Genomic DNA, 26,680 nt, shown 5'->3' on the forward strand with positions numbered 1-26,680 from the left:
TTCCACAGCTATGCTAGGGAACTTTTTTTGTGGAAGGGGGTTACTGGAAGTTGAATGCAGAGGCCTTCTACCTCTGAGCTACACTCCCAGCCCTGTTTTGTTTTTTTGGGTTTTTAAATGGTCTCACTAAGTTGCTGAGACTGGCTTCAAACCTGTGATCTTCCTGTCTCAGCCATCCAAGTGCTGGGATTACAGGTGTGCACCACCACACCCCGCTTTCTAGAGAACATGTGACAGCATCTCATAATTTTAAAAGTGGCAGTCTCTCTTGGTCCAGCAAGTCCATGTAGTTTGTTTGCTTGTCTGCTTGCTTGTTTTTAGGTAGGGTCCACAGTGTTGCCCATGCTAGCCTCAAACTCCTGAGCTCAGTTCTTCCCTACCTCTGCCTCACAAGTAGGTGGAACCAGAGGTATGGGCCACCACACCTAGCAAATCTCAGCTACCAAATCCACATATTCAGGAAGCCTAGAAAAACTGCTGTATGTGTGCCCGCTTAATTCAGGATAATCACTTCCTCAGTCTATAATGGAAGACTGGGACCAAACTAAATGTTCATTTATATATAAATGAACATATGAAATATGGCATGTTTGTGTGATTGAACTTGAAAAGATAAACAAGATCTAAAAGTGTCAGTATATAAAATTTAAACAATATATAGGGTTAATATCTATGTCTTTATATCAGTTGGTTGTAAATATATGCAAAAGAAAAAATAGACTGGTAGGAAAGTTACATATTATCTTTTTTGTGTGTGTGATACTACAGAGTATGGAACCCAGGGGCATTTTACCTCCGAGCTACACCCCCAGCCCTATTTTTAATTCTTTATTTTGAAACAGGGTCCCACTGAGTTGCAAAGAGCCTCACTAAGTAGCTGAGGCTGTCCTCGAACTGAGATCCTCCTGTCTCAGCCTTCCAAATACTGGGATTACAATCTGTGCCACCACGCCCAGCTTTACATATTATCTTTATGGTGGTAGTGTGGTAAAAGTATGTGAGCTTGGGACTTACAGTCAATGATGAAGCGGACTTCAGTGTTATTTGTACTTTGGTTTTTAAAAGGCCGAATTAAATATGGTTCTGAATTTAGCTTTGTCGAACATGAATGTTTTATTTGTACTTTTCAATATCTTTTATTAAATTTAAGTATAACTGCTTACGAACTAATATTTTCAAAGTAGGCTAAATTTAATTTTTTTAATCCGTCTTGACATCATAGTACTAAAAGGTAAAGGAACAGTTGACATCTTTTTGCACTATATTTTCAGTGATGCCAATTGGTGGAAAGGAGAAAATCACAGAGGAATAGGACTCTTCCCATCTAATTTTGTAACAACTAATTTAAACATAGAGCCTGAGGCAGGTAAGTTAAGTTTTAAAAATTAAATCTATTAACTTTTTTTTTCACTTGAAGTTTATGACTGGTATTATAAGTAGATGGGATTTAACCTTGTTTTTTTTTTGTGTGTGTGGTACTGGGGTTCCTATTTGGAAACAGGGTCTCTTAAGCCAGCGCGGCTGGCTTTGAACCTGCGCGATCCTCCTGTCTTCGCCTCCCAAGCGTGGGGGATTACAAGCGTGCACCACCACATCCGGCTTAACCTTGTTTTAAAATATATATTTATAGGCATTACAGATTAATCTACTTCATAATTAAATAAGTGGTTAGTTTACTCTATGTCAATCCCAGGAATCCGGGAGCATTCTACCTCCCAGCTGTACTTCCAGCCCTATTTTATTGTTTTATTTTAAAACAAGTCTCACTAAGTTGCCAAGGGCATCACTAAGTTGCTGAGGTTGGCTTTGAATCTGTAATCCTCCTGTTTCATCCTCCCAAGTATTGGGGATTGCAAGTGTGCGCCACTATGCCTGGTGCAGGAATCTTTGTTTTAAGTCCTTTGAGAGTTAAATGTATTTAATATAAATAAGTATAAAAGTATTAAACAACCTAATTATATAGTGTTAGAGGCAGTTTTTATCTCTTCTGTACAAAGGATGTTGTCTTTACTCATCAGTGAACTAGGGTGAAGGGAGGAGCTGTAGTAGTGGCTGCTGGCAAGTGCCAAGTATGATTACAAGTGTTTAAATTTTTAGACTTTCCCTGTTTTGATTCTAGAGAAATAAAGATAAGAATAAAGCAGTTAATCAAACTCTAAAGTTCTGGTTCAGTTATTCTGAACACCCCATTGTGCAGCCACACATCCTTCCCCCTTAGCCAGTATAAGCCATGCTGAGAAAGCATGCCATTTGATATGTAGGAAGGGAGACAGGAGATTTAATGCTCATAACAGTATTAATGATGATAAACAAGTAAAATAGTAAAGTTTTTCAGCTCTCATTACTTTTCAGGCATTGTGCTAAATCTTTTGCACTCTTTCATTCTTAGAATTCTGTAAGATATTCTTTCGTTGCTGTTTTATAGATAAGGAAACTGAAGCTGAGGTTTTCCTGTGTCTAGTAAGTGGTAGAGCCAGGATTGTTCTTTTCTCTGTGTGTGTGTGTGTGTGTGTGTGTGTGTGTGTGTGTGTGTTTTACTGGAGAATGAACCCAGGGGCATTCTGCCTTCAAACTACATCCCCAACCCTTTTATTTATTTAACAAGATATCAGTAAGTTTCTGAGAGCCTCACTAAGTTGCTGAAACTGTCCTCAACCTGTGATCATCTTGTCTTATTAATCCCAAGTTTTGGGATTATAGGCATGCACCACCACACCTGGTTTAGAGCCAGGATTCTGAAGTCAGCTAGTCTGACTTTAGAATGTACTTTAGACTGACTCAATGAAGGATATATTAGTGCTAATTTTTATCGGTGGTGGTGTTTTTTTTTTTTTTTTTTTTCTGGCAGTGCAGGGGATGGAACTCAGGGGCAGTGTACCTCCGAGCTACACCTCCACCCTATTTTTTAGTCTATTTTTAGTTTTGAAACAGGGTCTCACTGAGTTGTGAAGGGCCTTAATAAGTAGCTGAGACTGTCTGCGAACCTCCAGTCTCTGCCTCCCGAATGCTAGGATTGCAAGCATGTGCCACCATGCCCGATCTTACCAGTGTTTTTTTTTTTTTTTTTTTTTTTGTTTTTTAACAAACTTAAAATGAAAACTGTATTAATCATGTGTAGTATTGTCTTTGTGTAGGGTGATGCACTAAAAAAGTCAAGCTGTGAGAAATGAACATTCATTCATTTAAAAATTAAGTATTTTGCCACCAGTTATACTTTTTATCCTTCTAGTCTCACTGTCTTAAGTATGAATATCAGAGACATCTTTAAAATAAGATTTTAGTACAGGCACGGTGGTGCACACCTGTAATCTCAATATTGGGAGGCTGAGATAGCAGAAGCTGAGGTTTGAGGACAACTTCAGCAATTTAGCAAGACCCTGTTTTCAAATAAAAAATGAAATAGGGCTAGGGATATAGCTCAAAGGTGTAGAACACTCTGGGTTTAATCCCCAGTAAATACACACACACACACACACACACACACACACACACACACACACACACACCACCCTGCCCCACCCCACCTCATCCCGTTCCCCCAAATTAGAGAATTCTATATAGTGATCTCACCTTGGCATAAGCTGAAGAGACCAAACTGTAGTTTGGAAAGTAAAATATATTCTTGGTCTTCAGTATATTCCTGTGTTCTTCTGAGCTCTATTTTTTAGGTCATAATTGAAAGTTAGACCAGTATTTGAATTAAGTGACTGTTTGGACCTAAAAATTCTTTGATTACATAGACTTTATTTTTTGTATTATTGGGGCTTGAACCCAAGACCTTAGACATGACTAGGCAAGTGCTCTACCACTGAGTTATATCCCTACCGCATTTTCTTTTTTATGGTACTGGGAATTGAACACAAGACAGTCAGCCTCCAAATTGATCCCAGGGCATTCTACCTCAGAACCACACCCTCAGCCCTTTTTATTTTTTTGTTTGGAAACATGGTCTTGCTAGGTTGTTATTGTGGTTTTAGGCTTTCTACCTTTGGGCTATACTCCCAGACCTTTGATATTTTATTTGGAAACAGGGTTTCACTAAGTTGCTGAGAGCCTCACTAAGTAGCCGAGGCTGGCTTCGAACCCATACAATCCTCCTGTCTCAGCCTTCCAAGCGCAGGGATTACAAGCGTGCGCCACTACGCCCAGCTTGCTAGGTTGTTAAGAGTCTTTCTATGTTGTTGAAGCTGACTTTGAACCTGCAATCTTCCTGTCTCAGTCTCCCAAGTATTGGGATTATAGGCATTTACCACTATGCCCAGACATTTTATTTTATTGTGAAACAGGGTCTCAGTAATTTGCAGCTGACCATAAACTTGTGATCCTCTTACCTCAGCCTCTTTGGTAGCTAGGATTATAGGCATGTGTCATCAGCCCTGGCTGGCTACATACGTTTTTATTATAATTTGTTTTTATCAAATTTTATTTAATTAGCGCCGGGTGTGATGGCGCATGCTTGTAATCCCAGCATTTGGGAGGTGGAGGCAGGAGAATTGCAGTTCGCAGACAGCCTCAGCTACTTAGTGAGGCCCTTTGCAACTCAGAGAGACCCTGTTTCAAAAATGAGGAATAAAAAATAGGGCTGTGGGTGTAGCTTGGAGGTAGGAAGGCCCTGGGTTCCATCCCCAGTACCACACACACACAAAAATTATTTAATTAAAATTTAGTCTCTAGCAACATTTAGATGGCTTTCTGGGTTTATATATATATTAATTAGTTTTCAGTTGTCTCTTTATGAAATCCTTTTTTGTTGGCCTGGGAATGTAGCTCAGTGAGCTCTGGAGCCACCTACCAAGCATGTGCAAGTGTTGGGTTTGATCTCCAGCGCTACACACAAAAATACATTTTTTAAAATATTTACTCCATTGGTAACACTTAGTTTTCAGAAAAAATGCTCCTAATAGGCAAATTCCATGAGCACAAGGAGTTTTATCCATTTTGTTCACTATACATAAATGTCTAAAATGATGCTTGGTAAATAGTAAATGCTAAGTAAATATTTGTGACATGAATGAATATATAATAACTGAGTATGAAATGTGATAACTATAAAATTTCAATTTTTTTCTTATGGATAATAGTAGACTACTTATTAATTAATGACTAAATTACCAAAATAAATGCTGAAGAACTTAAAATTTACTTTGTTTCCATAGCAGCTGTGGACAAATTGGATGTAATTGATGATGTGGAAGAAATTAAAGAATCAGAGCCTGAGCCTATTTATATAGATGAGGTAGAGTTATTCTTTTGTTTAATAAACTGTCAAGACCTTTAAAATGTATTATCTTTTAAGAGTGCTTGGAAAGAGTAGTTTTTCTGTTCACTAAAGTTAAAACTCTTTTGACTTTTTAGTGTTTCCCGTTACTCTTTTAGGATAAGATGAATAGAGCCCTGCAGGTGCTTCAGAGTATAGATCCAGCAGATTCAAAACCAGACTCCCAAGACCTCTTAGATTTGGAAGGTACTTTTTTAATGCTTTTTAATATTTGAGCTGTTTGTAATGTCTTGTGTTTCTTCTTCCTTGTGTTTGCTTTTTGAGATTAGAAACTCCTGATGGTGAATAGACTGATAGGTTAAAATCATAAAAGTATCACTTGAAATGTATTGTCATTCTTGCATCTCCTCTTTTTTTTTTGGTGAGAGTAACGAGGTATTGAACCCAAGGGCAGGCTACCACAGACTATGTGCCCAGCCCTATTTTATGTATTTTTATTTTAAAACAGGATCTTGCTAAATTGCTGAGGCTGACCTCAGTGCAATCCTCTGTCTCACTCTCCCAAGTACTGGGATTACAGATGTGTACCACCACACCCAGATTATTGTGTAGCCTTTTCAAGAAGAAAGTTTTTATATTTCTGTAAGCCCACAAGTGAAATTTGGCTGAGATCTGCTGTCCCAGAAAGGACAGAATTAGCAATTACACCTACTAAATTAATTGAATCCATATGCCAAAAGTTCTTGTTTAATTCTGTGTATCATAACTTTAAAGTTCCATAATATGTTTTTAGTGTTAATTTTGGTAGTCATTTGATGTATGCTAATGTATTTTTTATAGTTTTTTATGAAATTTAAAGCAACTAAAACAAGTATTTTCATGCTTTTAAAAAACGTCCTTTGTGAAAACAGTGTAATAAATGGATAAATCTTAAGTCTCTATAGATGGGAGCCTGCTTATGAAATATAAACCTCATATCTGTGTTTATATTTGGGAATTACAAAATGCTGAATTTTAAATGTCTTTAAAATTGATTAAAATTAAAATTAAAATTTAATTAAAATTAAAATGTAATTAATTTTAATTTAAAGTGTCTTAAGCAAATGAGAAGTCTTCATATTTAGTCTGCACATAGTTATACATTTCATACACTGTGACTTGTTTGTTTTACTTCATTAATAATAGTTTTTTAGATACATTTAAAACTTTCGTATGGTTCCAGATGTCACATTACGTATACTTGGTTCATAGGAACATGATGATATTTTAACTTTGACCTGGTCTTTGGTCACATGATAGTAGTATGTAATATTAATGATGTTGAATAGTATTAAAGTAAGGCCTTTAATGGTTCTTTCTCTAGTATTCTTTGATTGTTATATATGGGTGCATATTGGTGCTTCTTTGTTAAAAACTATTGTAATTGCCTTAAATTGGAGTACATTTCTAGATTTGTAAGTATTTTTACTTTTACAGATATCTGCCAACAGATGGGTCCAATGATAGATGAAAAACTTGAAGAGATTGATAGGTGAGATTTTTTTTTTATGCAGAGGATAGAAAATATAATTTATATAGGCTTACATGTTTTGAGAAAACTTAGAATTAGTGAACGTTTAGTGGAACTGCATTATTTGTTGAAATTATTTTTCAGCTTCAAAATTCTTACAGGATAATATCAAGGCAGTGCTTTTTATTTTAATAGCAAGTTATTTATTGGCACTATTATAGTATACATAGAATGTGGATTCTGGCTTTTATCAAACAAGTCATTGTCTTATTTGGGCTGTAATTGAGGGGATAATGAGAAATGAAAACTGACTAAAGAACAAAATGAAAACAGAAATCTTAGACAAACATTGACTTGTTACATGATGAGTAGTGGTATTTATTAAAGTTTCAAGTGAAATTTTCCTAATTTGGGAAGCTAAATCCAGTGTAACATACTTTCCCTTTTTAGATTTCTGTGTTTTTGTTGGGTTCTTAATTTAATTATCCTACCTAGTTTTATTGTTCTTTAGAAATAGCAACACCATTTCTATCAGAGTTGTAAGCTTTTACCTTGGTTCTGCCACCATCTCTTATCTTCAGAGCTTTCTATCTGAAGTTAAAGGGAGAAGCCAGGGTGAATGGAAGGCACAGGGAGAAGCTCCCATTCCATCATCATCTCCCTCTAGCCCCTATTTTTTATTCTTTTAAGTTTTGTTTTTTTAAGTTTTGGTTCACATGGGCAAACCCGGGTCCCATACACTCTGCAAATGCTCCATCACCGTGCTATGTCCGTAGCCCTCTAGCCCCTCTTTCTTGAAGTACTATATAAATAACAGAAGAAGAAAGATAAACATGTCAGACCAAATGTTCTGGTCAACATTCTTAGAGCTTTGTCTAAGGACTTGACCACCTAACTTACAGGAAAGATTATTTTCTTAATAGTTTCGAATTCAGTCCACATGAGGCTGAGGACGAAGGACCTGAGAGCATGGCGGTGAGAGGCAGACAGAGGGAGAGTACATGGGTTGTGCTCCTCACATCATGGAGTCCAGAAGCAAGAGAGAGGGGGCACAGGGGGATGAGGAATAATATATAATATGGTCCCTGGAAGTGGGGCCTCAGGGACCCACTTTCTCCAGCCACACCCTCCTGGCCCAGACCACCACCCAGATAAATCCACTATAATGGATTTGTCCACTGCTGGGATTACAGCCCTCATGACTCAGTTACATCAACTCCAAACATTAATCAGTGAACTCTTTGGGGGACATTTTATATCTTATTATAACACCAAAGTATTAAGGAAAAAAGGAATTTTTTTTTTTACTTCTTTTTGCCTCTACCCGAGAAGTGCTTTAGTAGTAAGGATTTCCAGTCACTAAAACTGTTAATCTCTGTTCTACAGAGTTTTTTTTTTTTTTTATCCTTTGTATTTTCTACAAAAATTAAAAATAAATCTCTGTGGCAATTTGTGAAATGATAGTGACAGTTTTATCATACTTTGTGAAACCAGTAAGTATTTATGTATGTATCTAATACTTTGTTTCAAGGATGTCACTGGTTAATGTATAATCAAACTGGAAAAGATTAAAAAGAAAAATGGTCTTGGCCGGGCATGGTGGCGCACGCTTGTAATCCCCGCACTTGGGAGGCAGAGACAGGAGGATCACGCAGGTTCGAAGCCAGCCGTGCGCGCTGGCTTAGGAGACCCTGTTTTCAAATAAAAATGTAAAAAAATAGGTCTGGGAGTGTAGCCCAGAGGTAGAAGGGCTTCCAGGAACCCCAGTACCACCAAAAAAAAAAAAAGAAAGAAAGAAAGAAAGAAAAATGGTCTATATAAACTGTAGGTGTGACTAGGATTATAGTTATAAACTTTTCTGGAGTCTAAAACTAGTTCATATCTTTTAATCCAACAATTCAAGACCAAACGAAGTATATAAGAAAATATGCAAAGATTTTGTTATTGGAGTATTCATCATAGTGTTTTTTATGTAAACAATTGAAAGTAGCTAAAATGTTATTCAGTGTGAGAATGGTTTAAAAAATTATGTACTTTCTGGAGTAGAAGTCATTGGCCCTGATAAATATCTGTTGATATGGAAAGATGTCAATATTTAGTGAAAAAAAGTGGATAATGTGACAATATAATCTTATTTTTATTGATAAGAATACCATGAAAAGAAAACAGGAAAAAGTAATTTTTTTAATTTCTTATTTTTTTAACTTATTTTGTGGCACTGGAGATGGAGTCTAGGGGCATTCTACCTGCAAGCTACACCCTCCAGCCCTTTTTTTATTCTTTATTTTGAAACAGAGTCTCACTGAGTTGCAAAGGGCCTCACTAAGTGTTAGCTGAGGCTATCCGCAAACTGTGATCCTCCTGTCTCAGGCTCCCAAATGCTGGGATTACAAGTGTCTATCACCAAGCCTAGCTCTTTTTTAACTTTTTATTGGTGCATTGTAGTCATACATCTTAATGGAGTACAAGATGGTAGAGACCTATATGCACACATCACCCAATTAGCCCTTACCCAATTCCTACCCCATTCTCTCCCCCTCCCTCCTCATGTTTGGCTTAGTGAGTGACTTTGATATGTTTGTGAATATACATCATGAACATTAGAGAGTTTCCCTCTTCCCCCCTCCCCTCAGGTCACCTTATTTGCTCATCTATAGTATGTCCTTCTTTGTCTAGAGTTCCTCCTGTGACCCATTTTCTCCCTAGCTTTCATATTAAGCATCCAATTTCTTATATTTTGTGACTGACTAATCTCACTTAGCATCTTCTGCAGTTCCATCCATTTCCCTGTAAATTATGTAATTTGTGTTTTAATGGATGAGTAAAATTCCATTGTGTACATATCCTATAGTTTTGTGTTTTGTTTTGTTTTGTTTTGTTTTTGGTGGTACTGGGGTTCCTGGAAGCCCTTCTACCTCCGGGCTACACTCCCAGACCTATTTTTACATTTTTATTTGGAAACAGGGTCTCCTAAGCCAGCACGCGGCTGGCTTCGAACCTGCGCAATCCTCCTGTCTCTGCCTCCCAGCGCGGGGATTACAAGCGTGTGCCACCATGCCCAGCTCCATATCCTATAGTTTTGTAATCCATTCATCTGTTGATGGACATCTTGACTGGTGCCATAGTTTGGCAATGGTGGATTGTGCAGCTATGAACATAGATACACAATTTATATGCATTAGTTTGGTTTCCATTCTTTTGGGTAGATACCCAGAAGTGGTATTGCTGGATCATATCAGTAATTTCGTTCCCATTCTTCTGAGGATCCTGTATAGTTTTTCCAAAGTGGTTGCACTAATTTGCAGTCCCACCAACAATGTATTGGGATTAGCTCTTCTATAAAGGTTTTTATAAAATTCCCTTGGAAACCATCTGGTCCTGGTCTTTTCTTTGATGGTAGGCTCTTTATTACTATTTCAATCTCTTTGATGGCTGTTGATTGGTTTAAATTTTTTATATCTTCTTGACTCAGTTTAGGAAGGTTGTTTTTATCTATAAAGTTGACAGTTTCTTCCAGATTTTCCATTTTGATGAAGTGTAGTTTTTCAAAGAAGTTTCTAATAATCCTCTGGATTTCTATACTGTTGGTGGTAATATCTTCTTTCTCATCTCATATCTTCATAATTTGAGTTGATTCTCTCTTTTTTTTGGCTAAGATGGCTAGTGGTTTATCTGTCTTGTTAATATTTTTGAGAAACCAGCTTTTGGTTTTGTTCATTATATTATTTTTTATTTTCTACATTTTTGATTTCTGCTCTGATTTTAATAACTTCTTGCCTTCTACTGGCATTTAGGTTAGACTGTTCCTGTTTTTCAAGGGCTTTGAGGTGTATCATTAGGTTATTTATTTGGTGATTTTCTGTTCTTCTTACGTGAGCACTTAGTGCTATGAATTTTCTTATTTTGCCTTCAAAGTGTCCCAGAGGTTTTGATATGCTGTATCTCTATTTATGTTTGTTTCTAGAAATTTCTTTATTTCACCCCTTACTTCTTCTATGACCCATTTTTCATTCATTAGGGTGGTGTTCAGTCTTTACATGTTTCTGTGGTTTCTCTGGGTCTTATGTTGATTTCTAGCTTCACTCAATTATGGTCTCAAAAGGGAAGTATGGTCTGACACAGGGAAGTATGTTACATGTTTGAATTTGCTAGTGCTCACTTTATGGCGCAGGATGTGATATATCTTGGTTTCATGAGCAGCTGGTGTAGTTGGGAGGAATTTTCTATATGTGTCTAATATGTCCATTTGGTTGGTGGTGATTTTAGGTTTGAGGCATCTATACTGACCTTTTGTTTAGAAGATGGGTCTAAGGGTGTGAGAGGGATGTTGAAGTCTCCCAGTATTATTGTATTGGGACTTATGTGTGACTTAATGTCACATAGAGTTGGTTTTAGGAAAGTAGCAGCACCTGTATTGGGGGCATAAATGTTAACTATCATTTTTTCTTCTTGCTGGAATTTTTCTTTTACCAATAAAAAATGACCTGCTTTGTCTCTTCTAATAAGCTTGGGCTTGAAGTCTAACTTGTCTGATATCATAGTTGCTAATCCTGCTTGTCTTCATGTTCTGTTGGCATGGATAACCTTGCTTCAGCTCTTTAGTTTGTGACTTTAGTTTTACCTTTAGTTTGTGACTGTCTTTACCTGTAAGGTGTGTTTCTTGCAGGCAGCAGATAGATGGATTCTGGTTTTTAATCCATTTTACCACCTTATGTCTTTTTATTGGTGAGTTGAGGCCTTTTATGTTCAGTGTGATTATTGAGAGATGATTTTTAATTTCTAACACATTGAGTTTAACTTCTTTTTGAGGTAGTGTTTGTTTTTTGCTTAGTTGCTTACTAGATGGAAACTTTTGTTTCTCTGGTTTTGGCATGTATTTCTTCTTTGCAGTTAATCTCTTTGAATATTTTCTCTAGTGCTTGTTTGGAAGTCATAAATTTCTTCAGCTTCTGTTTGTTGTGGAAGGTTTTTATTTCCCTGTCTTAATTTGAGAGATAGTTTTGCTGGATAGGAAATTTTTAGCTGCAAGTTGTTTTCTTTCAGAGTTTGGACTATGTTATTCCAGGCCCTTCTGATTTTCATGACATGGTTTGGGAAGTCTGAAGTGATTCTAATTGTTTTGCATATGAATGTCACTTGGTCTTTTGTTTTTGTTGCCTTTAAGATTCTCTCCTTAGCTTCTGTGTTGGTCAGTTTGATAATTATGTAGCATGATAAACCTTTTCTTTGATCTTGTCTAAAGGGGGTTCTATAAGTTTCCTACACCTGTGTATTGACCTCTGGTTCTATGTTTGGAAAATTTTCTGATATTAATTCTTTGAAAAGATTGTTGATCTCTTTGGTTTTACCTTCTATTCCCTCTTCTATGCCAAATATTCTTAGGTTAGCTCTTTTTAAATGGGCTCATATTTCTTCAATGTCCAATTTATGCTGTCAAATTGTTTTTTTTATGTTATATACTATGCGTTTGTGTTTGGAGTGATCATCTAGGAGCGAAATTCTGTTTTCCATATGATCTAATCAATTGTTGATAGTTTGAATTGATACTTTCACTTTAATGATTGTATCCTTTATTTCTTTCATACTCTCTCTAAATTTATTTTTAAGTCCAGTATTATTTCTACAGTTACATTTCTGATTTGACCTTCTGGAGATCCCTGCAATTCTGTGTTGTCAGGTTCTGTTATTGTGGTGTTGTGGGAGCTCATTGTTTCCTTGCTATTCCTCCTTCTCATGATTTCAGAAGTTTTTATCTGTTGCTTTTGTTAAATTTCTCTCCATCTCTAAGTGTCAGATGGTATATCCAAGGGCAAATTGTGTTGTATTCAACAGTGAAGGTTGAATGAGGAGGAAAGTGAAGTAGTAAATGCAGGAATAGGGTAAAGCCACAGATAGTATCAAATAGAATGAAAATATGAGTTTGGTAATGTAGTATATAGTAAAGATTAGGATAGTGAATATTTAATAGTATTCTAGTAACCAGTGTAGAGTTTTTAATATAGTGGTATGAAGTGCATGTAATACAAGACAAGAGAAAAAAAGAAAAAAGATGGAGAAAAGAGAGTAGGTATGTACAAGGGAAGAAGCTTGGGGAAGGAGTTGGAAATAGAGCAGTCAAACAAGCATACACACAAAAAATACAAAACTTAAAAATAAAATAATGCAACCCTACAAATAAATGAATATTCAGCAGACTGGGCCTCTACAGTCTCTCACTGTGCAGACACTGAGTGCCACCGGTATTTTTCCTGCTGCAAATCTGGTTCTCTGAATCTTTCTCAGTCTGTGCAGATGAGTGGTATCAATGGGGCTGGATCTAGTTAAGATCTGTTAAGCATAGATCTTCCTCCACACTTTCTACTGATGCAGAGCTTTAGTCTCTCTGAGCCTTTGCTATGTCCAACATCAGACTTCATCCCCACCTTCAAAGGGTTGGACTGCAAAGTCTCAGACCCAAGGTGTATTGCCACTGTGTGAGTCCCTGGAGGACTCCTGCAGGAACAGCGGCTTCTCTTATGATGTTATTGAGCCCTGGTCTGGATTTCTGGAGGGCGTGGTGATCTCAGCCACCACTGATGTAAGTTATAGCCGGTGTTTGCACAGGAGGAACTAATGACTTAAAATTCCAGTGATCTGTAGCTGCTTATTATAAGTCCTTGGTTGTTTTCCTGTTCGATTCCGGAGTCGGGTGCAGTGAGGCAAGATGGTGCTGGTATGGTACCCACGGTCAGAAGGCGGGTGGGTTTTTTGTTTTTTTTTTTTTTTTGGTGTTGTTGAGTGCTGGTCTGGATCTCTGCAGGGTGTGGTACTGCAGTAGCTCAGCCGCTACTGCTAGAAGTTGTAGCTGGTGTTTATGCAGGTGGAACTGATGGGTTACAATTCTGATGCTTTTGTAGCTGCTTACTTCAGGTCCTTGGTTGTTTTCCTTTTTCTCTCTGAAGCCCATTGCAGTGAGGCAAGATGCTGGCACTGCAGCACCTGAGGCCGCTTCTGGCAGGCCTTTTTTTTTTGTTTTTTGCTCTCTGATCAGTCTTCTAGCCTTTTTTTTTTTTTTCCTGCTGCCTTTGTTCTTTTTAAAGTTGTGGTGTTTTCTTGCTTTTGTAAGAATGCCATTTTGAAGGCAATGGAGATCACAGGACTGGTATGTGCTGCTTCCCTCAGTCGCCATCTTCCCAGAAGTCCCACTAGTAATTTTTTTTTTTTTTTTTTGTGGTACTGGGGTTCCTGGAAGCCCTTCTACCTCCGGGCTACACTCCCAGACCTATTATACTTTTTTATTTTTGGAAACAGAGTCGCTTAAGCCAGCGGGGCTGGCTTTTGAACCAGCGTGATCCTCCTGTCTCCGCCTCCCAAGCGCGGGGATTACAAGCGTGCGCCACCACGCCCGGACACTAGTAAATTTTTAAATGAGAGCTCAGTGTCAGTCAGTTATTTTAGCTGAAGCTTCGCGGATTTTTTGTTTGTTTTTGTTTGTTTTATGTGTGATACAGAGGGACATTCTTCCTCTAAGCTATACTCCCAGCCCTATTTTATTCTTTATTTTGAAACAGAATCTCACTAAATTGTGGAGGGCTTCACTAAGTTGCTGAGGCTGGCTGCAAAGCTGAAATTCTCCTATCTCAGCCTCCTAAGTACTGGGATTATAGGTGTGCGCTACTGTTACCAGCCAGTTTCAGATTTTGAATGTGCCAATGGCATTTTCTTGTTTTATGACCACTGATAACAGATGTAGCTCCATTCTGGAAGATGCTTGCTGTGCTTCAGCAGTGTTTTATTGACTCTATCCTTAGCAAGTATTTAGAGATGAATCAAATATTGTTTCTTCCCTTGAATGGGCCATCAACAGCATGTTGTTCCTATTAAGATAAACAGCTCTTCTGTCAGAAAATTAAATTATCATTTCACTTTGATCTGTCATTGGGCAAAATGAAATTTTGTATCATTATCACACTTAGAAATTATATTGGGTAAACATGAAAACTCCAAAAATGTTTAGATAGATTTATTAAGGAGAGAGCTATTGTGTAGACTTAAACATTTTGAGACTATTATAATCTGATTTGTTGTTATGCTCCCTACAATTATTATTGTTATTATTATTAATTAATTAATTAATTTTTTTTAGTGTGTGTGGTGCTTGGGATTGATCCCAGGGGCATTTTACCTCTGAGCTACCCCAACCCTATTTTATATTTTGCTTTGAAACAGAGTCTCACTAAGTAGCTGAGGGCATTACGAAGCCGCTGAGACTGGCTTTGAGTCTGCGATCCGCCTGTCTCAGCTTCCTAAACACGGGGATTGTAGGTGTGTGCCACCACTCCTGGATTCTCTGAATAATTTCTACCACCCTGCTCAAGATGCTGTTTTCCTTCTTCGTCTTGTATCCTGTGTGTTCCTTTTGTTTGCCTTTATCACACTGTCCCACTGCCTACATAGTCTTTCAGCTTGGCCTACCTTTCCTTCCTCAGGAGACAGCTTAAATTTCAGCTTTACCAAAAAGCTTTGTTAGCCTACCTCAAGCCAAAATAATCTCTTCCTTTATGTTCTTCTGATCTCAACCCACACTTTTGCATTCAGTTATATGTTTTATTTGCTGGTTTTCTTAACCTTATTTTAATTATAATAGATTATGGTTTTCTTCTGCTTACATTTCTAATATAGTTTTAAACATAGTTCAAAAAAATTTGTTACTTTGAAGTTATGTCTCTGATCTTAAAAGGTGATTTCAAGCACAGTGACCATGGCTTTCCTCTGCATTCTCTTGACGTTTTATCAGTGTACAGGGTTATATAGATCAAATGCTATGGTTAATTCTTAGTTGCATGTTTGTTAGCATATATACTTAATTGTAGCTTTGGTGGTTTGCAACTGATAACTTCAAATATAGAGTTTGTCCTTTATCTATAGTCATTCATGCAAGAGAGGGAACAATTTTTGTTGTTAGACATAACAGATTCTGTATTTTTTTTTTTTAATGTAGAACTGGGGATTGGAGCCAGGGACATTCTACTTCCGAGTTACACATCCCTGTCCTATATTTTATTCTTTTTTAAAAATTTTTTATTTATTTATTTTTATTTTTATTTATTTTTATTTTATTTTATTTTATTTTATTGGTGCACTGTATTCATACATCATAGTGGGATACAAACTTTTGTAGACATACATGCACACATCACCCAGTCAGCCCCCACCTGATCCCCACCCCATTCTCTCCCCATCTCTCCTCCCCATGCTTGGCTTAGTGGTTGACATCTAGTATTATAGCAATTTATCCAAAATTAAAAATGATAATCTCACATAACAGTTTCATTTGTCTGATACCAAGTTTTTGATGACTTAAAGATAACATTTCAATATTTCCTTTTGCTTTCTTTCTTACCAGAGGATACTTTTTTTCTGTTTTTTTAGGTGAAACTATCATACATCTATACATTCATTCCTCAGAAAAAAATCTATCCTAATATGGAATATGGATTCTAGATACCCAAAACGATCTTGAAAAAGAACAAAGCTAGAAGATATATATTTTCTGATTTCAAACCATATAAAGCTACAATAATTGAAACAGTGTAGTACTGTTCCAAAGGCAGATATATAAACCATTGGAGTTAAATACAAGCCTAGAGCTAAATTCTTCCCTATATTGTCAAGTTATTTTTGACAAGGTTTCCACGAACATTTGGTGGTGGAAATAATAATCTTTTAACTAAATATTGTTGAAAAATAATAATTACATGGAAAAGAATAAAATTGGACCCTTACCTAATCCCACATACAAGTATTAACTCAAAATAGATAAAAGATCTAAATATAAATCTTAAGACTATAAACCCCTAGAAGAAAATCTGGGTCATAAAACCTCACAACATTGAAATTAGCAGTGATTTCTTGGATATGATTTCAATGGCACAGGCAACAGAAGAATATACAAACTCGCTAAAAAATAAAAGAAAATATTGTATATCCAAAGACAATGTAAACAGAGTCAAAAGTTACCAATAGAATTGGATAAAATATTTCCAAATGCTATATCTGAAGGTATATTAATATTCCAACTAGAAATCCTAAAAATTAACAACAATAAAGGCAAACAATACCATTTAGAGATAGGTAAAAGACTAACATAAATAATGAATCTCCACAGATAACCAATCTTAGTTGTCTGTTGGATGGAAACTCTTGTTTCTCTGGTTCTGGTGTGTGTTACCTATTTCTTCTTTGCAGTTAATCTCTTTGAGTATTTTCTCTAGTGCTGGTTTTGAAGACATAAATTCCTTCAGTTTCTGTTTGTCATGGAAGCTTCTTATTTCTCCATCTAATTTGATAGAAAGTTTTGCTGGGTAGGAAATGTTTGGCTGGAAGTTGTTTTCTTTCAGAGTTTGGAATATGTTACTCCAAGCCCTTCTGGCTCTCATGACTTGGTTTGGGAAGTCTGGAGTGATTCTAATTGGTTTGCCTCTGAATGTCACTTGGCCCTTTGTTTTTGTTGCCTTTAAGATTCTCTGCTTGGCTTCCACATTGGTCATTTTGACAATTATGTGGCGTGGGGATCCTCTTCTCCGATCCTGTCCAAAGGGAGTTCTATAAGTTTCCTGGATCTGTGTATCGACCTCTTGCTCTATGTTTGGAAAACTTTCTGCTATTACTTCCTTGAAGAGATTGTTGATCCCTTTGGTTTCACTTTCTTTTCCCTCCTCTATTCCAATTATTCTTAGGTTAGCTCTCTTAAGATGGGCCCATATTTCTTCAATGTCAGATTCCTGCTGTCGGATATTTTTTCCTAGATTAGAAACTATGCGTTCATTTTTGGATTTCTCATCTTCTAAGAGTGAGATTCTGTTCTCCATGTTGTCTAATCAGTTGTTTGTGCTTTGAATTGAGGCCTTTACTTCATTAATTGCATCCTTTATCTCTTTTTGGCTCTCTCTGAGTTCTTTTTGAAGCACCTCTATTATTTCTATAGTTATTTTCCTGATTTGATCTTCTAGAAATCTCTGATTTTCTGTTTTATCGGGTTCTGATGTCGTGGGGTTGTGGGCGTTCATTGCTCCAGTGTTATTCCTCTTTCCCATGATTTCGGAAGTTTGTGCCTTCTCTGGGTTCTTCCCTTGGGTCACTATGACTTCACTTAAGGTGCTCTGGATCTCGAGTCTGTAGTATCTCAGACCCCACTACTCCTTTACTGGGTTTTATCACAGAGTCTCCGACCCAGGGAGTCGATAGAGGCTGCTTTAAACTATGGGGGGTGCCAGGTTGCACGTTCTCCTATGGTGTGATATCTCTGCCACCGCCACTCCCTCACTGGGTCAAGTCCCAGGGAGTACAGTACTGGGATTTCTCCTCTGTGGCCCGCAATTTGACTCACTGTTCTTGAGTACGCAGATGTAGCTGTACTGGACTCGGTGCATTCACTGCTGCTGCCGCCGGTGGCAATATGGCGCTGCTGCCGCTGGTGGCAATATGGCGCTGCTGCCACGCCCTCAGCCATGAGGCTGGCGTATTTTTTCTTCTCTGGTTTTGAGTTCCACCCTGAGTCTCTGCAACGCGTGCTGAGCTCAGCCACTGGGAGCCTTAAATGCTCTCTGCGCCGAAAGATCCCGCCTGGCTGTTCCGCAGCGGCTCACCTTGGCTTGCTGTAGCCGTCCAGTCAGTTCGCCGCTGCCGCCGGCAGTATGGCGCTGCTTCCACGTCCTCGGGCGTGTGTATCTCCTCTGTGGCTCTGAGCTCTGTTCTCAGTCCGCCTCCTCTCTGGAGCCTGGTGTTTTTTTTTTTTGTTTCTCTGGTGATGGTGTTTTCTGGCTATGAAAGGCGCTGATTTTGTGGTAATGGAGATTGGTTGTTAGCGGGGCTCTTAAGCCCCGCTTTTCTCGGTCGCCATCTTCCCGGAAGTCCCTCTATTTTATTCTTTACTTTGAAACAGGGTCCCATAAGTTGTGGAGGGCCTCACTAAGTAGCTGAGGCTGTCTGAAATGCAATCCTAATGTCTCAGTCTTTCAAGACATAACAGATTCTAATAGAGGAAAGATGATAAGTATGATAGGTTTTGATGGGCTTAATCAAGTCATTTTTTTGGTAGCTCTGCCTCTGCTTTTTATATTGGGGGGGCAACAATCAATAATAAGCTTGTGGATATTTTAGACCAGATAAAAAGTGGACATTTAACTTTTTTTTTTTTTTTTTGCAGTATTGGGGATGGAACCTAGGGCAGTGCACATCTGAGCTACACCCCCAGCCCCATTTTTTGTCTTTTCACTTTTGAAACAGGGTCTCACTGAGTTGCGAAGGCCCTCGCTAAGTAGCTGAGGCTGTCCGTGAACTACGATCCTCTGGTCTCAGCCTCCTGAATGCTAGGATTACAAGCATGCACCACCTGGTGACATTTAATTATATAAACTTGGCAATTGCAAAAAGAGTTGTTTATTACTCCCAAGGGAACAGACAAAATTCTATCTAGTCAAAAAGGATGGATTTGCTCTGGAGTTCCTTGGGCAGTGTGGAAATGTTCTATTCAGATGTGTTGTTATTACACAATAAATTGTATGGTTTCAGGTACTTTCTCAAAATCAGCCAATAAACAGGAACAGTAAAGATTAGTGTATATTACGTACATTATTATTACTTGCATTTTTTTTCCCCTTTTTGTGGTATTGAGTATTGAACCTGGGGGCATTCTACCTTTGATCTATACCACCAGCCCTGTTTTACTATTTTATTTTATTTTATTTTGTTTTCTGTGGTACTGAATATTTAACTCAGAGGCATCCTACCTTTGAGCTACACCCTCAGCCTGATTTTATTTCTTTTTTGGGAACAGGGTTTTGCTGTTCTCGTAAGAATCTCACTACTTGCTCAGGCTGTCCTCAAGCCAGGGATAATCCTGTCTCAGCCTTCCAAGTACTGGGATTACAGGCATGTGACACCATTACTGGTGCTTATATTTTATTCTGAAACAGGGTCTCACTAAGTTGTAGTGAGCCTCAAGGTTGCTGAGGCTGTCTTCGAACTTATGATCCTACTGCTTCTGCCTCCCAGGTACTAGAATTATAAGCATGTAATGCCACACCTGGCTGACTTGCATTTTCAAGGACAATTAAGTAAAAATTTCAGTTGATCTTTTCATAGACGTAAGCAAAGAAAACGTGTGTGTGTGTGTGTGTGTGTGTGTGTGTGTGTGTGTGTGTTACTGAGTATTGAACTCTGGGATTCTACCTCCAAACTACACTCCCAGCTCATTTTATTTTTTGTTTTGAAATAGGGCTTCACTAGGTTGCTGAGAGTCTAGCTAAATTACTGAGACTGTCTTCAAACCTGCTGTCCTCCTGTCTCAGCCTCCCAAGTATTGGGATTGCCGGCATGCACCATCACACCCACCTGATTTTTTTTTTTAATGAGTGTGCTCTAATTTTTGTCATGTTGTACTTCACACAGGCCTTAGCCAAGTGCTTTATTTTACAGAGATTTATAATTAAGGCTTGTACTCTTATCTAAATTAAAAAATTGTTTTCTTTATAATGAATTTTAACAAAATTTATAGCATATTAAAAGAACTAAATTCTGCTAGTGCCAAAATTATGAATTGATTGCATTTTATGATGTGTAGAAAGGATTTTTTCTTAATATATAGTCATGCCAGCTTAGCTATTAAAAGAATTAAATAATTTCTCCTCTCAATTTCCCTTTGTGAATATTCTTTCATTGTATATAAAAAGAACCTCTTAAAATATGAATAGGAAATGTGCTAAATTTAAAAAATAATTTACATTGCTAAATACATGCTTTGAAATGAGAGAAGTACGAAAATGCTTTTTCTTCTATATCAGGAAACACTCAGAATTGTCTGAATTGAATGTTAAGGTCTTGGAAGCTCTGGAACTATATAACAAATTGGTGAATGAAACACCAGTATATTCAGCCTACCCAAAGCTCCATCCTTCAGCACATTACCCATCTACTTCCACTGGGGTTCCAATGCAGGTGAGCATGGTTTTTGAGAACAGTTTTTTAAAGTTATAAAGTATTAAATTTTTAAAAAGTGTTCCAAAGCATAGTATTAAAATTTCTGTGGTCCACTAATAAAGTTATAAAATTTATTTTTGATAGTGTCAAGAAATATTGGATAAATAATGTTCACCAGAACAGTTAGATATAGATATGTCATATATACCCATTCATTTATAATCAAGCTGAGTTATGAGTGAAAAAGAGATTAAATGTATGAAAGGAGTTCTGGTTCTTTACATACTTTTTAAGTGTATGTCATAAACCTTTGATGTAAGTATAAATTCTTTCATAAGCACAGAGTTCATGTATTTTAATTTAGGACCTGGTGTATCACAAGTTCTAGGGATGAGGCACTGATGCTGTTTCTGCTGCCCATCAGGAAGATTGCACATTTCTTTAAAAATTTCCTTTAGGATTCCTTTGACTTACATTATTATAAAAAGGCTTAGTTAATGAACTTCTTTTCTTCTTTGCTTTATATTTTCTTTCCTGAAGTGCCTGAAAAAGTTGTTAAAATTTTATGCACAACAAAGATATGTTGCAGACCTAGTAGGGACAGATGTCACAAGCTGTCCTTAAACAGCATTGTTTTTCAGTGCTTCTCACCTTTTCTGTGCTTGCCAGCTGACAGGAATACATATATATTTACCAGCGTCCCAACTCTGAAGCCTTTTTTAAAATAATTTTCAGCCAATTAACAAATTTAAAGTGAGCATGGGCAAACAGCATTTTTGTTAATTTATGAGAACAGGTACATGAAGGAGTGTGCAGGAGACACCAAGGAGGAAAGGTAGAATGTGGAGCATAAATTAGATGACTTAACACAACATAATTGATAAGTTTTTTCTTTTTTTAAAGAATGGTTACTGTGGTAACTGTCACATCAGACAAGATGCATTTATCAAATGCCAGGGCCTGATCTTCTTGAGCATTACCTGGGAGGGTAGGAGGGATTTCTGGGTGGAAAAACCCTGCTGAAGTTACTCAGTATTGCTTCTGATTTCAAAGTGTCATTTGCTGGTGCTGCTGCTATGAAAACAGGAGAGATGGAAATGTCTGCAGTGGACGATGATGGAGATGTATGTTTGCACCTTTGGGTGTTTGTAAAGGGCTGATTGCCATTCATGGGTCACGCTATGTGTTTGTGTTCTAGCTGCAGTCTTTGTTTTACTAAAGCGTACTTAGTTTCTTTAAAGCTAACTTTTCATCAGATTTTTTCTTCATGTGGCCTCCATGTGTACTGTTCACACATAAAAGTATTTACCACGTTTAAGAGTTCCTATTCTTATTTGAAAAATATCTATTAGAGGCAGGGGTAAATACATCATTAGTTGTATTTGTGAAGGCCACTCAGGAGCCCTAAAGTGTAGAAGACGTCTATTCCAGAGTATCAGTCCTTGTCAGTGAGTTGTTACATATTTCCTAAGGATGTAATATGATTGTACTTAATATACTTTATTTAGCTTTTCTAATATTCTAAATTTTTATGTGAATGATCTTTGCCTTAAAAATAGCCTAATTTAAAACTGGAGCAATGATTATTACTATATGATACCCACTACACATGTGTATCCTTTTGAATATTGTTTATAAATAGGCAGACTCTATCCTTAAGAAGCTGTTACCATGAAATAGGTACATATGAATATCCTTTGACTTAGGCTGTCTTTGCTGTTCCCTGATGATACATCTTCTCTGCACCTTAATTCCTTCCTTTTGTCCTCTTTTAAGGGTAAGAGACAGAGTAGACATGGCACCTTGGTACCATTTTTTTTCTCTAACATTTTCTCCTATTGGAAAGAGTTGGATGAATCATTCTGGGATAGGGATGAAGAGAGTCATCTTTCTCACAGTTACTTGAAGTGTTGATGACCTTCCATTCAAGGGAGTGTTCTATGGCTTTATAGCAAGACACATTACTGAATAACAGGCAATCTGGGTAGATTCCAACCCACTACTTAAAAATATATTACCACAGTGGGGTGTAGTGGCACCCACTTGTAATCTCAGTACTTTGGAGGCTGAGACAAGAGGATCACAGGGTTCAGACCAGCCTTAGTAACTTAGCAAGGCCCTCAGCAACTTAGTGAGACCCTGTTTCAAAATAAAAAATACAGTAGGGCTGGTGGTATAGCTCAGAGGTAAAAGAGCTCTTGAGTTCAATCCCCAGTACCACAAAAACACTACCTTTTTCCTTCTTCTCTGTTTTCCTCCCAGTATCCTGCACAAAAAAAGAAAAAAAGAAAGAAAAAAATAAATAAAACAACCATGCAAATCATACTTGTATAGATTTGGGACTGTGGTTTGGAAACTCTCCACTTTTTGTTTTAGGGTGAATAGATTGGTGTAATTGGATTGTTCCCCCAATAACTGTAACATTTTCTTTCCTTTAAGTCTTAAAAGTTTTAGATATGCTAGGTAGATGTTTGAGAGAGCATTAAGTCAACTTTTCTTTGATTAATAGGCATATCCAGTTCATTCACATGGTGGAAACTACATGGGTCAAAGCATGCACCAAGTAACTGTTGCCCAAAGCTACAGCCTCGGTCCAGATCCTATGGGTTCGCTGAGGTCTGTGCCTCCAAATGTAAATTCCTCAGTAACAGCACAGCCTTCTCAGACTCCATATGTAAGGTAAGTTTGGGGGAGCTGGGTTAATTTTTCATAGACTTTTAAAATGACAATATGTAGACACTTCTCTTTGCGATGTATTTTCAATTTTACTCTTAAAATGAGATATGGTGGCACATATCTGCAATTGTAACTACTCAAAGGGTTGCAGCAGGAGATCACAAGTTCAAGGCCAGCCTGGGCAACTTAGTCAGACCCTATCTCAAAATAAAAACCAAAAAGGGCTAGGATGTAGCTTAGTAGTAGAGTGCCACTAGGTTTAGTTCCCAGTACTATTAAAAAAAAAAAAAAAAGATATAGAAGTGCTCATTCATCCTATAAACTGGAGTGGTGTTGTGTTGTTATCCTTTGCTTTGCTAACCATACTGGAATGGTTGCCAGACCTAAGCCTGGAGTATAGGTCCCTGGGACCAAATAAAGCCAATTGTCCTTTATGGGGACTAAACCCATGTGTTTCTCCTTATGCTGTGGTCAACTTAATGAAGTTGTCCCAGACATAGTTATCTGCATATACTCCTAAATATAAGAAGAGTGTTAGTAGTCTGCCTGCTTGCTTGCTTGCTTGCTTGCTTGCTTGCTTGCTTCCTTCCTTCCTTCCTTCCTTCCTTCCTTCCTTCCTTTGTTTCTTTCTTGTACTGGGGATGGAACCCAGGTACCTTCTACCTTTGGGACACACCCCCAGACCTATTTTTATTTATTTTATTTATTTATTTTTGGTGGAACTGGGGGCTGAACCCAGGGGCTTTTCTTCCTCTAGGCTATACTCCCAGACCTACTTTATATTTTATTTGGAAACAGGTTCTCACTGAGTTGCTGATAGCCTCACTAAGTATCTGAGGCTGGCTTTGAACCTTTGTGATCCTCCTGTCTCAGCCTCCCAAGCATGGGGATTACAAGTGTTCGCTACCACAGGCCTAGCTCTTATTTTTTATATTTTATTTGGAAATAGAGTCTTATTAAGTTGCTGAGAGCCTCACTAGGCTCCTGAGGCTGGCTTCGAACCTATAATCCTCCTATCTCAGCCTTCCAAGTATTGATATTACAAGCATGCACCACCACACCCAGCTGAGTATTAGTATTTTGACCCTTAAGATGAAGTCTGTTTGAACTGTGGAAATTTTGGTTTGATTTTTTTATATGAAATGACCGAAAAATGTGCATTCAGTATAATCATGTGTAGATCTCTAAGTTTCTTTTCCACTCTCACATTCTGTGAGTGTGAGCTTCAGACATTACCTGAAAATTAAATAAACCTGTTTATATGGGTGTTTGTTTAGATTAAAATATAAAATTTTGTTATTCTAAATAATACTAAGAATATGGAGTGAAAAACTGGTATAGCATCAACATTAATAATCCTTGTATATTGCAATCAGTGTTTTTTTTTTCTTCCAGTACTAGAGATGGAACCCAGGGGTGCTCTACCACCTAGGTTAAATAAAAAGGGCTGGCTACATCTCCAACCCTTTTTATTTTTATTTTTATTTTAAGACAAGGTCTATCCTGGCTGGTCTTGAACTTACAATCCTCTACCTTACCTGTGGAGTAGCTTTTACAGATGTTTGCCACTGCACCCAGATAAAGTTAATTACATTTTGAGTATTTACAGGGAAAAATAGAAGCCCTGTAGTTTGGTATGATTTTTTTTAAGCTTAATTTGTTATATGTATGTATGTAGTATTAATAAATAAACTACCTCTTCTGGACTACCCTGAGAGTGAATTCAAGGTCCTGCATAGATCACACTGTTCTCTCTTTGAAAATGGAAAGTCCCTACCAAAGGAAGGCTTGAAGAGTTTGAGGAGAGGGTGCTAGGTTGGAAGATGGCAAAGGGAGAGTATGGGTTGAAAGGTACATCTTTAGGGCCAGGGCTCTGTTCTCATGGGAACTGGCCAAGAGGACTCACCACAGTCAGGCTCAGTTGGCATCTTCTCAGTTTTTAAATGTCTTGGGGAGGTTTTTTTGAGAAATCAAGGTAAATAGGCATTATAGTTTTATATTTTTGTTGCTTTTTGAGCACTCCTGTCTTAGCAAATACAAAATTTACATTAACAGTATTTAATAGTTGGAGTCAAAAGAAGATGGAAAAGTCATCTTTGTCATGATGAATGATCTCTGGCCATAACTAGGATAATGCAAAGTAATATGATTTTCTTTTTAAAATTTTATTTATAGCACTGGACAAGACACCATTTCCAATCCTCCCTATATGAATCAGAACTCTAACCTTCAATCAGCCACTGGTACAGCTGCTTACACACAGCAGATGGGGATGTCTGTGGATATGTCATCTTACCAGAACACTCCTTCCAGCCTGCCGCACCTGGCAGCCTATCCCATGGCAGTTCCAGCTCATTCAGTTGCACAGCAGCAAACAAATTACCATCAGCAGCCTCTCCTTTAGAGACAAACCAAGCATTTTCTTGAATGTCTTCGTAAGTGTATCATTCAACCTTTGTGATCCCAATCTTAAAATATTAAAAGAAAACTTTTCTCCTTCTCAAGAAGACCAAGAATAAATAAAGCACAAAAACTTACCTTACTCTGAAGGCCATAAAAGGTTTTTTTTTCAGTGCAGTTTGTTTGAAGTCTTTTGATTAGAGGCAGCTTAACATGCTTCCAGTTACTTTTGTCATACTTCATATGTCTCTACATGAGTCTGGACACCCAATACGTAGCCTTATGACACTAAACAGTTTGAAATAGTAGTGGGAAATTTTTACTTTAAAGAAACCATTGTTTCCCCCTAAAATGTCAGGATTAAGGGCACTGAAGATCGTCAAATATTTTTTTGTCTGCATGTTTTTTAGTGTTTCCCACACACTATTGTTTTAAAACATCTTTTTTGTTCAAACATCTTTTTTGTGCAAGCATTTAGCTTGCCAACATATTTCCTTTTGGCTCCTTAAATTGCAGTTGTGTTGGCAGTACTGTCAGTTTTGCTCTCAGTGTTATGTTGAGTAATAATTAGCCTATAATTGTCTACAGAAGCAAGAGCAATTAAGAAAGAACAAAAATGTTTTCTGTTATTATCAGTGGAAACCATGTAAGTGCAGATATGTGATAAAACATTAAGCCTGTCCCCTGAACAGTTATACCAACAGTGGGTTAAGAAATGCCCCATGAAATATTTCCAGTCCTTGGGGTGAAGGGGATTTTTCCTTTCCATTAGCATCATTGGCATTTAGAATTGCTCCTAATGACCTTTCAGGTGACTTTGGTCATTGTCTAATGAAGATAAGGTCCACTTGTTTTCCTTCTTGTGGTGTAGTGTGTCCAGGTGCTGCATTTCCTTCTTACAGATTATACCTGAATTT

At 37.5% G+C, this 26,680-nt stretch overlaps 1 protein-coding gene across 3 annotated transcripts in view; it reads left to right on the forward strand.

The window, feature by feature from the left end:
• STAM2 (signal transducing adaptor molecule 2) overlaps nucleotides 1-25,767 on the forward strand; it is a gene marked incomplete at both ends in the record, with an annotated part of 61,858 nt that extends 36,091 nt beyond the window's left edge. For 2 of the 3 annotated variants that reach the window (XM_080689793.1, XM_080689795.1), the window contains 7 exons: nucleotides 1,272-1,366; nucleotides 5,157-5,236; nucleotides 5,377-5,464; nucleotides 6,695-6,749; nucleotides 20,552-20,705; nucleotides 23,197-23,366; nucleotides 25,539-25,767. In XM_080689793.1, coding sequence (XP_080545919.1) covers nucleotides 1,272-1,366; nucleotides 5,157-5,236; nucleotides 5,377-5,464; nucleotides 6,695-6,749; nucleotides 20,552-20,705; nucleotides 23,197-23,366; nucleotides 25,539-25,767 — 871 coding nt within the window. The remainder of the gene's footprint in view (nucleotides 1-1,271; nucleotides 1,367-5,156; nucleotides 5,237-5,376; nucleotides 5,465-6,694; nucleotides 6,750-20,551; nucleotides 20,706-23,196; nucleotides 23,367-25,538) is intronic. The other variant, XM_080689794.1, reaches the window with a different exon arrangement.
• Nucleotides 25,768-26,680: the final 913 nt, after the last annotated feature.

The sequence above is a fragment of the Muscardinus avellanarius genome, assembly GCF_963383645.1.
Source record: "Muscardinus avellanarius genome assembly, chromosome: 2".
Taxonomy (NCBI): Eukaryota; Metazoa; Chordata; class Mammalia; order Rodentia; family Gliridae; genus Muscardinus; species Muscardinus avellanarius.